The sequence below is a fragment of the Aphelocoma coerulescens genome, chromosome 10 (assembly GCF_041296385.1).
Source record: "Aphelocoma coerulescens isolate FSJ_1873_10779 chromosome 10, UR_Acoe_1.0, whole genome shotgun sequence".
In the NCBI taxonomy this organism is placed as follows: domain Eukaryota; kingdom Metazoa; phylum Chordata; class Aves; order Passeriformes; family Corvidae; genus Aphelocoma; species Aphelocoma coerulescens.
This window is the reverse complement of record NC_091024.1, coordinates 2,665,336-2,679,209: the sequence shown is the minus strand read 5'-3', so window position 1 is coordinate 2,679,209 and position 13,874 is coordinate 2,665,336. Positions and strand designations below refer to the sequence as shown.

General features: G+C 39.1%; 1 protein-coding gene across 3 annotated transcripts in view; it reads left to right on the top strand.

Annotated features, from left to right (window-relative positions):
- SECISBP2L (SECIS binding protein 2 like) overlaps positions 1–10,916 on the top strand; it is a 28,233-nt gene extending 17,317 nt beyond the window's left edge. For all 3 annotated transcript variants that reach the window (XM_069026349.1, XM_069026351.1, XM_069026350.1), the window contains 7 exons: positions 447–616; positions 1,704–1,836; positions 2,829–2,991; positions 3,692–3,912; positions 4,555–4,709; positions 5,190–5,409; positions 6,369–10,916. In XM_069026349.1, coding sequence (XP_068882450.1) covers positions 447–616; positions 1,704–1,836; positions 2,829–2,991; positions 3,692–3,912; positions 4,555–4,709; positions 5,190–5,409; positions 6,369–7,042 — 1,736 coding nt within the window. In that variant the 3' untranslated portion in view covers positions 7,043–10,916. The remainder of the gene's footprint in view (positions 1–446; positions 617–1,703; positions 1,837–2,828; positions 2,992–3,691; positions 3,913–4,554; positions 4,710–5,189; positions 5,410–6,368) is intronic.
- Positions 10,917–13,874: the final 2,958 nt, after the last annotated feature.

Below are 13,874 nucleotides of genomic sequence, written 5' to 3'. Positions count from 1 at the left end.
TTTCCATTGGAGACAGCACTTGTTTTATTCTTTCTGGCAAAAGATCCCCTTAACTACATGTTGCACTCTCTCATCTGTTTTGTCCTGTCAACTATTCAAGTCTTTAACAACTGGAAATCAATGTTTGGATAAATATTTGTGATTTATCTTACCATAATCATCTTAACTAATAAAACTACATGTGGTTATTTGAGAGAGATCCCTTGCCATTTATTAAAATAATTCCTGGAATCCATAGCTTCCTAAAACATGAGGCTGAGTTGAAGAAAGCTTAAAACCATCTGCAAGCAACAATATCTGATGATGTAATTTTCCTGTCATTATGAACTGCTTTTTTCCAAGGAAGGAAAATGTACTTAGAGAATTCATCAGTGGAAATTCTGAAAACAGTGTTGAAATAAAGCTGACATGTCTTTTGGTAAAACGAATATCTATCTTGTATTTAGTTGGCAGTGCTGCTCCCTTTCATACCAAAGAATCTGCCAGCAGAAAGTCCTTAACAAAGGGACAGCCATCTATGGGTTGCCTTAATCCTTTGGATTCGACTGCCCCAAAAGTGAAAAGAGGAAAAGAGAGAGAGATTGCAAAACTGAAACGCCCTACAGCACTTAAAAAGGTAAACGTGCCAACCTTGGAGTGTTTTGACCCACACTCATACTTCAAAAATAAAAACTGGTATTTTCTTAGTTGAGGACTAGTTCCTGTGAGCACAGGGCAAGGGAGTTATGAGCTTTTGCCTCCAGTTCCTGCTAAACTGATGTCCTGTCCTTTGGATCTAGACATGTAACATAACTTTTATATCCCCGAAATTAGTTGAAGGTAATAAAAATGTATCTCAACAGAGATTGCAAGTGTGTTTTCTTTTTGTAACTATAGGCACAGGGAAACGTGGGAAAACTTCCACAGTTTTTTCATGTGGCTGATTCCTAGTCTGTAGTGCAATGTAGTATACTAACCTTAATTTTTCCTACTCCTTTTTGTAGAGATGGGTATAGAACTTGAAGCAAACCCACAATTTTTAATTGACTAAATTTACAAATAATTGCTTGTATATATCTATGTTCATGCAGTTGTGAATTAGTTATGTGCAGAAGGAATAGAAAATATATGGAGATCAGAAGGTAAAATTTTAAAAAGTGAGCCCTAAAAATGCATGTGTGAAAGCCTTTTTCTGACCTGCCTGTGATCTGAGTTAGAGGAATTCACCTGTTCAAAAAAGTTTTCTAAACTGTTTGTTGTCAATGCTTTTATGTTGTTGCTATTAAACATGATAGTAGTACCAGTATATCCATAGCTACTTACCTTTGCACTTTCCTTTCTTTTATAAAAGTATTGTCTTTATTGAGGTGCTTCACAAAAATGACTAGTATGCCTGCATAAGGTATTTTTTTACAGGCATAGGGATGAGGAATTGTTAATAAGTGAATGTTGTGTATCAGAAAAGAAGCTGTGAAAGAACTTAAACTATTGAAAGTACTATTTATGCACACATATGTGAGTATCTGTAAAATGCTGCAGTGAAATACTCTTTGTGATCAAAGAGGAAACTGAAATGATTTCAAGGGTTTCTATCCTGGCATGAGTAGGAAGGTTCAAAACAAGTCACTTAACTCTGTGTTAACTCTGTTCAGTGAAAGGGATGTTTTTCTTTACAGGTATCTTCATAATTTTCAGATGCTGACAGCTCTTGGTTTTGTTTCCAGATTATTTTGAAAGAGAGAGAAGAGAAGAAAGGCCGTTTATCAGCTGACCACAGCCTTCTGGGTTCTGATGAACAGAAAGAGGCTCATTTAACCTTGACTGCTGACCAGTCTCAGGAGCTGGCCTCTCAGGAAGGTTGGTCTCTCTCTCTCTAGACTCCCATCACTCCCACTCAGCTGTGCTAATCTGCTTATTTCAGTGTTTTGTCTTTCTCTTTCTATGCCACACAACTTAGTGATGTTATCTTTTAGCTCTTTTTAACTTTAGTTAATACTAGCAACTGAAACCCTCTTCTGTAATGCCATGTCTGTCCCTCAGTTGTGGAAGGCTCAGAACACTGGGGGTTCTCAGTACTTGATCTCCATACAGCATTTTAATTATCATCTCAAGTGGATTTCCCAACATGTCAGAGTTGATGGTATTTTTGATAAGCAAGCAAAACGTGACCTGTTGTCAGCCATGCCACGTTGATCACAGTACTTTTTAATGATGAACATACTGAAAGTTTTCCAGATATGGAAGTTGCAAACTGTAAATAGGGTTTTCCAGTTTGTTGAACATGTCAATCAACTGCAGTGTCTGGACTGTCAATTTGCAGCAGCAGCCCTGAGCAGCTGAGAAACTCCAGAGAATTTTCAGCGTCTTCAGCATGTCTGGGGCAGTGGGAGTGGGGGAAGGAGGTGTCTGTCAGGATTCCAGATGTACTGCTTCATAACTGTTTCTTCTCAGTGTGACCTGTCTGACTAAAGTGGGAAAATCCTAGATATTCTAGGAATAATTTAGTTGAATATTTTTTATGTATAAATATTAAGTAATTATTGGAAGGAGTAATAACATTTAGATGGATTTTTTCCTTCTGTTTTACTAATTTCCTAAATTAAGTTCAAGATACTTTTAAAATGAATATTCAAATATTGCTTATTTATCCAGTCCATGCTGAGTGGTGCATGTGTGTTCGGTTTTTCTCCCCTTTCCCTTGCCCCTCCAGAAGGGGAGGGAAGAATAATGCTTAGTGTTTTGAAAATGCAATTTGTACAAAGTAAGGGAGTGACACAAGAAGTGTGATTCTGTTCCTCTTACATAAAAAATGTATTTGTATTTTATAATGTTTAAAAATTGCCTTTCAGAAACTGGTCTGAGTATGCCTAGTGATACTTCACTTTCTCCAGCAAGTCAGAATTCTCCATACTGCATGACCCCAGTGTCACAGGGCTCACCTGCTAGTTCTGGAATAGGCAGTCCAATGGCCTCTTCTGCAATAACCAAAATTCACAGCAAGAGATTCAGAGAGTAAGAGTTTTGCATTATTAATATAAATTCAAGGCTTGCACTTCAGTCATCCTTGTGTTTTAAGTGTGGATAGATTTAGTAGACTTAAGAGCTTAATGAACATAAGCTTCCCTTTCAGAAATAGAAAGTTCTGCAAGTTTTTTTCCCCCCTAAATGGGTTGCTTGTGTTTGTACACAAATGTGTGTATGTATCTACACACACTCACTTGAGACTTTCTTTGGTTGCCACAGCAAATAAGCAAGGTGGGAGTATTCTCTCAAAATTATTTTTTAAAGGAAGACTATGTATGCTTTGAATGGGAAAGGAAGGAATACTTAGGAATGCTTAAAATACTCTAATAGTACCCCTTAATGTGTTAGGGCTTTTTTATTGATGTATCTTTATAATGTACTAAATTAAGGAAAAGAAAAATTGCTTGAGGCACTTACTGCAGTATTTGTTTGTATTTTTAATATTTTTTTTGATTGGCTTCTTGAGATAAGGGACATTGTTACAAATACAAATATTTTAAGGATGTAGTTTTAACTTAGTTTGCAGTCTGATTTCTAAATCCTTTTAATGACTTGAGTAAAAGTTAAATAACCGTTCTGAGGAAGTAGAATTATTTTCATTTGCAAAAAAGCTCAGTGAAACCTTGCTTATGCTAATATTTGTGAAGTAGCAGTGCTGACACTTGTGAATGTTGTTTTGAATTGACAGATACTGTAACCAAGTTCTAAGTAAAGAAATAGATGAGTGTGTGACTCTCCTATTGCAAGAGCTTGTCAGCTTCCAGGAGCGGATTTACCAAAAGGATCCCACGAGAGCTAAAGCGAGGAGAAGACTCGTTATGGGGTTGCGTGAGGTTACAAAGCACATGAAACTAAACAAGATCAAGTGTGTAATCATATCCCCCAACTGTGAAAAAATTCAGTCAAAAGGTATAAATGATTAAAGCAAGTGGTGCACTTAGCTCTTTTCAGTTTTCTTGTGTTAATTAGCAAGGTTAGAAGTATTTGTTACTGTGCATGATGTAACACTCCCAACTCCAACCGGGTTAATTGCCATTCCACATTTATTCTTTTCTACTCCACTCTGGGAGAAACTCGTTCATGAGGGGTGAAAAGCTTAAAGAAAAATAGATATTGTAGAATTTATGTCTACTGTGTGTGTTACTTCATTTGTGTTCAATACACCTTGCATAGTCCTGAGCTCTGGATGCTTTTGAGGAAGATTCCTTAAGAGGAATGTGAATCGGTTAGTTCGCCAACCAACACATTTTGCCACAACCAGAAGTATAAACAGAGGCTTCCTGAGATAGGAGAATAGCAAAGCTCTGCTTAAGAAAAGACCTGTGAGACTCTGGTTTGTGTGCAGGACTAATAGAGAGTACAGAATATCACCTTCATCTGTACTCACTGTACTTGAAATGTATTGAGTGTTATCCTCTGGGACATAGGAGCTGCTGATGTGTGTATTGAACTTTTACTGACTAATTGCAGTTAAAGTGGGTTAGAGAGTTGTATCATGCCATATGATGATGTCAACTGACTGGATATCTATTTAAAATTGTTTTCTTCCAGGTGGACTAGATGAGGCTCTATATAATGTAATAGCCATGGCACGGGAACAAGAAATTCCATTTGTGTTTGCTCTTGGCCGCAAGGCTCTTGGCCGCTGTGTGAACAAGCTGGTTCCTGTTAGTGTTGTGGGTATCTTCAACTACTCAGGTGCTGAGGTGAGTAATTCCAGTCACATAAATGGCTGGAGTAAACAATTATGTTCCCTGTAGTAGAGAATTATTTGGCATTGAGAGCACACCTAATACACCTTTGATAATAGCCCTGCACTCACCTATATTACGGTGTCTTTTCTTTGAAATTCAGTTTTTATGGTACTGAGAGGATGTGGTGGAACACTTTGGGCACAACATCTCATTGCAGCTTTCAAACAGACTTAAAATGTAATCTGAAATTCTCTGGAAGGTTTAAGAATGTAAGAAAACCAGCATCTTAAAGTATGTCCATCTCCTCAAAGTTGCATAAACATGGAGTGGTGTTTTTATTATTTAATACAGAAAATAACTAACTCTTAGTTGAAGTTGAGGTATTTGCTGTTAATCTTGAGGCTCATGTGGTCTACCTTGGGCTGAATGGAGTAATCTAAAGTGAAAACTATTAGGAAGAATTACTGCTGATAAAACTGCCTTTGTACTTAGGATCTGTTTAATAAGCTGGTATCCCTGACTGAAGAGGCCAGGAAAGCCTACAGAGACATGGTGGCTGCAATGGAACAGGAACAGGCAGAAGAAGCCTTGAAGAATGTCAAGAAGGCCCCACATCATATGGGTCATTCTCGTAACCCTTCTGCAGCAAGTGCTATCTCATTCTGTAGTGTTATTTCTGAACCCATATCTGAGGTCAATGAGAAAGAATATGGTAAGTAGGTTAAAGCTTAAATAGAAGCTGCAGTTTTCCAACTGCTGTTTGTTGTGAAATTGCTAAAAATGCAATCCTTCTTCCTAATTCAGAGTATTCTGCAATGTTCAGGGATAAGAAAAAATTGGTTTAGTCTTCAGTTAATTTCATAAGTAATTTTTTCCTCTGAACTATATAGAAAATAATAATTTCTGATCCTCAGAAGTGTTATAGGTGTGTAACATCAGCGGAGGTGGCTTCTCCAGTTTTATTGAACTGTTAAAAAACTGATAGCACAGAATTGATTACATAACTAAGGAAGAACTGATGACAGAGCAGGAACTAAAATTTGAGGTCTCTGAAGATATAGGACATGTAGCTTAAATTTTTAAACTTGAGATGGCAGTGAATGATTCTACTGTGAGCAGAAGGCGAGTTCATTTATCCAGTTGCTTAAGCCCAGATGAAAAGGAATGTAAAAGGGAGAATACTTGTTAGGAGTGTTCTAAGAAAGACTTCTCTTTTTTTAGTCTGAGAGTGCATTAAAGAGAATGCTATCTTTTGAGTGAATTCTTTTGTGGTATCTTGAATTCATTTCAGGTATTAAATATTTTTTAAGAAGCCCTTAAATGAATAACTTAAGATGGGGACAATTTTCTCCTTTTAATTTATACCTGAGAGTAACCTCTTTGACTACACTTAGTGCTACATTTGGTATTTACACAGGAAACTAAGTTGCACAAACTTTCAACTTTGTAATGTCTGCTTTAGGGTACTGTAAAAACGCAAAGTTATTCACAGCTCTTTCTGTTGTCTCTCCTCTTTCCTTCTTCCTCTTTTTTCTCATGGAAATTTTTCTAGAAAGCATAGAATAATATTCCAGTTATTAGCTGCTTAGGCTGTTATTGCATGCTCAGAATAAAAATTTTTATATTCATGGAATTAAAGTTTCCTACTTAAATTTCTTTCAAAATTTGTAGAAACAAACTGGAGAAATATGGTGGAAACATCTGATGGGCTAGAGACCTCTGAAAATGAGAGAGAATCCGTGTGCAAGGCTGCGGTACCAGAAAAAGCTGGTCATGGCCAAATGGAAAAAACCACCCTTAATAAACAACCACCTCTGGCTACAACTGGCACTACCTCAGCAACAAATCACGGAAAATCCACCCCAGGTGACAAGGATGAGGTGAAACCAGATGACAATCTGGAATGGGCCTCACAGCAGAGTACAGAAACAGGATCCCTGGATGGCAGCTGCCGAGATCTTTTGAATTCCTCCATGACCAGTACCACCAGTACCCTTGTGCCAGGGATGCTGGAAGAGGAGGAAGAAGAGGAAGATGACGATGATGAGGATTATGCCCATGAACCAATTTCTGTAGAAGTTCAGCTTAATAGCAGAATTGAATCTTGGGTTTCAGAGACCCAGAGAACTATGGAGACGCTGCAGCTTGGGAAGACCCTTAGTGGTGCTGAAGAAGACAATGCAGAGCAAAGTGAAGATGAAGAAATAGAGACTTCAGAGCAGGCAGATCCCGTCACTGATGGGGAGGAATGGACAAATGATAAGCATGCAAGTAACACTCAACATAAACCCACCATCTGCAGCTCTCTAAATAAAGAGCACACAGATTCCATCTATATGCCGTAAAAATAAGCAGGAACTCAGGAACTTTTTAGAAATTATATTAAAACTAACTGTTGTAAAGGTTGCAGCCATTATTCCATATGCTTCATCTCAACATTTTGCACTGTTAAACATTTAATACGTGTATTTAATTCACAACAATATTTTTGTAGCTGTCTGTTACTTTTTTGATTTTAAAACTAGGTTAGCTCTTAATCAGTATTGATTTCCCAGATTAGAACCTGTGTGGAAAATTTGTCAGTATGCATTCATTTGATCTTTTGTAAAAGGAAACATGATGTAACTGACCAGTTTTAAGCAAAATTCTTTCGAGTTGTGACTCTTTAGCTTATTTTCAAACAGGTAACCTACATTAACACTGACAAATTACCAACAGTTCATGGTATGGTTATACCAGGCCTGTCAGTGTATTTGGCCATGACTTTCTAGTTCTATCTAGAAATAAAAGGAAAATTTTGATCCTCTTTCAAGAAAAGCTAGAAAAAGCCATTTGCAATCTTAATGAGAATTAAATAGTAGAGAAATTGTGTGTGATTCTTATGCTAAAATAGATGCAGCTTTTTAGTTGATGTCGGTGAATGCGTCATTAAAAAGCTGCTGATAGCTGAGATAGTTACAATAAGCTATAATAACTTTGATTCCAGAAAAACTTTAAACCAGAGGGATATAATTAATGTTTTGCAGGTTTTCTTTACAAGGTAGAAATACTGCATTAAAAAAAAAAAAACAGGAAAGAAAACAAAAATTCCCCATTCTCTCTGCAGTTGCTGTCTGCCAAACCACACTAAGTGACTCATTAACCATAATCCCTATTCAGGGCTTTTAGTAAACTGATGACTTCCTCTCTCTCCTGTCACTTACCTCAGGAATGCTGTTTTGCATATTGTATTCTGCATAACACTGCAAAAAGCAAGAATAATCCTTTAACAGCAAGTGTGAATGATGTGGTGGCTCTCTCTGCATTCACCTGCATGCTGTGATCCTGGCCAGGATGTATCTTATCAACTCCTGTGGAAAATGTGACCTCTTTGTCTTCTTGCAGTTGTAAATGTTTTAGGAGTTGACCTCTAGATAGAAAAGAAAGTAGTTATTCCAGGAAAGGAGGAAGTGCCCTGTAGTTTGGGGAAGTATTTCAGTGGTGTAGAGGTAAAAGAAACAACAAACATGCCCTCCCTGAAACATACCTGTTGCTAGAGCATTGTTCCATGTTCTGTTCCGAATACTGAAGTGAAATGCATTAACTGATGATGGATTTGTTTCAGACCGAGGACGGAGTGTGTGTCTGAACCTTGCACGTCAGGAGTCTGTTTTCCATCTTTGGTATTGGCAAGGGATATACTGAAACTGCCAGCAGCAGGAGCTTCACTACAAGAGTAGCCAAAGAGTAACTCACGTGAATAACACTTTCATAGCAAACGTATGTTTCTTTTAATTTCTCTTCATTTTTCCTGATCACTTGTATCAAAGTGCATGAAAAGCCTCTGGGTAGGCTGAAAACCACAGGAAACTGAAGTTGGCTGAGCTGGGTGTTAAGTCCACACTTAGGAACGTGGGACCAATGTTTATAGTAGTAGTGATGCTGGCATTTTAAGTTGCACTGGGAAAACGAGACTCCAGGTTTAGAAGTCATCTAGCCCTGGGTTTTTGGATGCTAATGAGAATAATAGAAACTGTGTATTATGTAAATAATGCTTTGATAGCTATAGGCATAGCAAATGCTATGTAGATAAGCAGTGTAGAGAGCTGCTACGCCAACTGGCTGTTCTGTCACGTTCTTAGCTCCTTAATGTAATCTTCCTAGGTGTTAGAACAGGCGTTTCATAGGAACACAGAGACTAAGGAATGATGCCTCCTGAATGTTAAACCTTTTACTGTCCCTGTGGCAGATTTCTACTGTCTGTATGTTTTAAGAGTTTTTGCTTTAGGACATGACAGGTGTTTGAACTGCTGACAAGCAAAACTCGCCCTTGGATGTGTAAGCACATCTCAGCACAGGTGAGATCAGTGCATACACTGAGGGCAAAACTTTGCCAGAACATCAGAAAACAAAGGTGTTTGTAGTTTCTCCTTTTGCTTTTTCAGTGCCAGTGATTCAAATAACTTTTGATCTTGAAGTATTAACATCAAAGGCGCATCTTTTTATATGTCTTTTCTGAACTTGGACTGTCATTTTAAAATTTTCTGACATTTATATCAAAGAAGTCTTGTAATATTCAGCCCACTATTTAACTGCAATTTTGCTACAAGTTTAATAGAGTTCTTGAAAGTGATACAGCACTTATAATTATCTCTCAATTTGCCAGCAAATAAGGAACTAGTCTCTTTTTAAAATGTGGCAGATCACCCTTAGGGGAGCAAACTGAAACTGAGTAAAGAAAACTGGGTTTAGTGCTTCCTTTTTGATAAACTGGGAATGAGCAATAACTGTAAGAATGAAATTGCAATTCCTTTGGGAGTGGTCCATTTGCATGTGAAATTAGGGAAGTTCCTTGCCACTTGAAGCACTTGAAGGAGAGTATCTCACTGTGGTAATTTTGGTTCTATTATCAACAGAATTTAAGAAGAAAGCATACAAATGTTCTACAATACCGTGATTTTTTTTAAAAGTAGTTGAATTTCTATTTCAGTGTAAAAGTGTGCAGTTTATACAGGTTGCTACTGTCCCCATGAAAAGATGTTTCTGTAGTTAATAGGTGTATAGATATTTTTGTTGTGAAAATAATTATTCGGGAAACAAATCTACTTTTCTTAAGGCATTGTTTATAGAAATTATTTCACCACTTACTTTATCTGGTAAAATCAAAAATAATGTATCTGTGGTAGGGGTAGGGATCTTTAAAACTGATAGAGGTGGCTATGTATACAACCTATTTATATAAATACTCTTAAGTATCTCTGTCAATAATAAAACATGGATTACAAATCTGTAAAAGGGAAAAATTCTGAAGAACTTCTGTCCTTAGTTGGACCAAGTAGCCATGTCTGATTAAGGCTAAGGCCCTGATCCTGCTCACACATACTTGGGAGTGTTAGTGCCACTGGCTTAAACTGGTGGCCTGTTTATCTGCTTAAGTTGTGTGCAGGCTGTTGTAGGATTGGAGCTAAACAGTGACAGAGGGTATTGACCTGTGTTTTAAAAATTCATTATAGAAAATTGTTCAGTAATGCACTTGTTGGTGTTCTTCTGGTAAAGCTGAGGTGTCTTTATGGGTGGGTGGGAGCTTACACAATGTGGTTCTGTCCAGTTCTTTAATACAAGCTTAAATTTTAATAATGTTACTTTAAATATGTATGTAAAAAAGTATTATTGTTTGAAAAGCTGCTGTTGCTGAAACTGTCATTAAGTATTTCTTGTGAAGTTGTGCCAACTAATGAAACTGTTGAGTTGATTTCAGTGTCAGCCATTTAAAAATTAGACGTGGCAATTTGTTACCAGAACAAAACCCACCAGAAACAAGCCATAGAAAACCAGGAATGAGGGGTTTCTACTCGCCCTGCCACACACAAGGAAACAGGAGAATGTCTAACCCAGAACTTCCTCACCAATGAATGGTAATGCTGAAAGTAGAAACCCAGTTGGCACAGCCCACCTTCTAAATGTTCATAAATAGTTCATATAATTTACTTTTTAAATAGATTATAATAAGGAAAGCTGTTTAATCTTTAATGTCTTAAAATTTATGGTAATCTTTAGGTTAAAGCAGTAGAAAAACCATTATAAAATACAATATGAAGGGGTTTGTTCCATTTCTTTTTTGCTGTATGAAGGATAACTGTTCTGTCTACCGTACTTTTTGGAGTAATAACAGCTTTTTTGCACTATGTAAATACTAGTGGGGATTCTTCCATAACTAATAAAAATGATTGTAGAAATTTATGGCTTTATTACAGTGCTATGTTTGTTCACGGCTCTTTGATCCCGAGGTGGTTTGCAAGGGCTGCCCTGGCGCTGCAGGTGCTGGGCCAGGTCTGTGTCCCACTGTGGCCACAGGGTGGAGGAGCTGCGTGGTGGCACCCAGGGCCCAGCTCCGGGTGACAGCCAGTGCAGGGAGCTGAGCCCCTCAGCCACAGTGGGGGACTGGCTGAAGCAAAAAGCAGGATTAGCTGAGGGCTTTTCACATGGATCCCAGCCCTCTGTTGTCACCCACTGACCAGAAAAGTATCAGATGGAAAACCCACCCTTCAGAGACTCTGGGACTGAACCAGGTGCAGAATACTGAGTAGGAAATAATGTTTTACTTTAGTGGAAATGAGCAAGGATAAGCACAGGTACCTCCAAAAGCTGGGATTTCTCACATGCTCTACGGGATGAGAATTTCAGTTGACCTGTCCTTGTTGCTGGAGTGATGCATGAAGTTGGAAAACAACGTGAAGTTCTCTGCATGTTGTCCCCTTTTCTCTACTTAAACTCCTCTGTGGCAGTAACAGTGACCTGTAACAGTGTCATTAACTGGTTTTGCAACTCCCACGTTTGCAAATATTTGTAGCAATTCAAAAAGGATAAAGCTTTGTCCTGTAATTGTGAAGTTTCTATTTATGTACCTTAACTTCATGTTTCAGTTCTGCTGTTGCAGTTGTCTTCTGGTGAAAGTGCTTCTGTTACAAACCCCACTTTGGAGTTTCTATGAGTTGCAGTGAGAATAACTCCTTGTATCTGGGTTCTGCCTCTGTCTTCTCAACCTGGTAAGAGTTTTGGAAAGTACAAAAAAGTGGGTGGCACAGTGTGACCTGTGCTATGGAAATGACAAAAAATTAGTTACCCTCAAGCCTTTACAAACTGAATTTTTTTCTCCCTCTTCATTTCTTCACCATTTAAGAAACACTAACATTGAGCAAAGTTCATTGCCGCTGGTGAGTTTTTAAATGGTGCTTTGCACTTCTGCACATACCAGAAAAAGCACCACAAGAAAAAAAATTGCTCCTGCTAAATTCCTTCAGGCAGCACTAGCCCTGCCTGTGCTCCCACAGCAGCCTGGGCTGTAGGGATAGGGCTGGACATTGATGAATCTGTGTGTCCACAATGTGTGGAAAGACCCAACTCAGTCAAACTGCACTCAGCAAAAATGACAGCTCCTTGGACTTGCTTTCAGATTTTTAGGATCATTGTGAATAAACACAGGGCTTTATTCAATTTTTTTTTGTTTATTGTTGTGGGCTTTTTTTTAAAGTGCTACTGGGCAAACCAACCCACCCCACAGGAGATGATGCAGCTGCAGGCTCTTTACCTTGGGGGGTCTTTTATGAGTTACCACATGCAGGGGAAGCCAAGCTGGACTGCACTTCCTGGCCCCAGCTGCAGGCCCTGGTGTGCTCCAAGCTGTTAAATGAGTTTTCCATGGAGCCTGGGGAGCTCCCACTCAAGGCAGATGCGTGGGGGGTCTGTCTGGGCACTGAGAGCACCCAGCTCTTTGCTGTGGTGTTTTCCAGGGATCCAGCCTCAGTGACTAATGAGGAATTTAATAATCATGTAACAGACTTGTTCTGCAAAGGGAAAGGGGAGAGGGGGCATGGAATAAACTGTGTGTCCCACAGTTGTCTGTGTGGAGCTGTGTTTGTCCTTGGCTTCCTGTGGAGAGTCTGGAGGCTGCAGCAGCACTGCTCACACCCACAGCAATTCAGCCTGTGTTTGTAGGGGAAGTTAATGTGTGTCCACACCAAATTTGAATCAACTTCATGCTTCTGTAAGGCTTTGGACCTCTGTAGTAGGTTACTCATTTCTTGCAGAGTTACAAAGCAACAATAAATGTTGTCACTCAAAACATTTGGGGGCTTTGTACAGTTTTCAAAGACATTATAGTAAAAGTCCTCCTGTTCAGTAGCATCTCTCAGGGAAAAGAACCCTAAATGTACATTTAGAGCATTAAACTCCTTATAATGCTTTTCCTGCAAGGGAAGACTGTGTTTTTAGATGGATTCTGCCCAAGAGTGCTGTTTCAAGCTCTTAGGGCCTTCCTGTCTGCAGCTGAGATGGTAAGTGTCCCTTCTGGCATTGATTGTCTTGAGGAATAGGTAAGCACTGGAGAGGCAAGGATGTTTGGCAAAAAAAAAAAGCAAGAACTGGAAGAAGCTCTTGGAAAGCTTTCCTTATGGAAGAATGTTGACTGTAGAGGAAGAGAGCAAATTAACAAAAAGAAGTGTTTGGAAGTGCCCCCATGTCAAGGTTTACTTTCTGATTTTTCCAAGTTAAAGGCAATCATCCAAGGATGGAAGGGGCAGATGCTGAACAAGGGTACATCCTTCAGTGTTTCCTTGCACACCTAAGCAGACACTGGGAGAAGTTCAACCCTCCTGTGGGATTTATTATTTTCTAATATGGGCTAGTGGCTTGCCCTATAAAAATACAGCTTTAAAGGTAATTCCAGGAAAGGCTATTCCCTGCCTGCTACCGCATGGATATCAAACCCTGAGCTGCCACTAAAGCATGACTACCCCCAACTTCCTTTGGAGCTGGCAGTAGTTTGGTGGTGCTGTTGCTGAAATTTGTTTAATGTGGTGGGTAATTCTGCAGTGAGGAAGCTTTAGGCTGCTTTAGGCTGAAACTTGTCTTTTTATTCCTCCTGCTGTGGGCTGTGCTCAGAGCTGGATCCAGTCACTCGATTCTTAGTCTGCTCTTCCTTTGAACACTTTGTGGTGCAACAGAGACCGGGGTGATGCTGGGTTTTGCTCATGGGCACTCAGTCTCCTTGCATGCAGTGCTGAGGCAGCCCAGCAAGTGCTGCTGAAGGTATCTCTGGGCTCTCAGTGTGCAAATCCTTTCAGAAAGCAGTGGTAAGGGCAGTGTGGTGTTTTCTGATGGCTTGCAGGAGCTTTCACTAGCTCTTCTGTTTTGGGTATG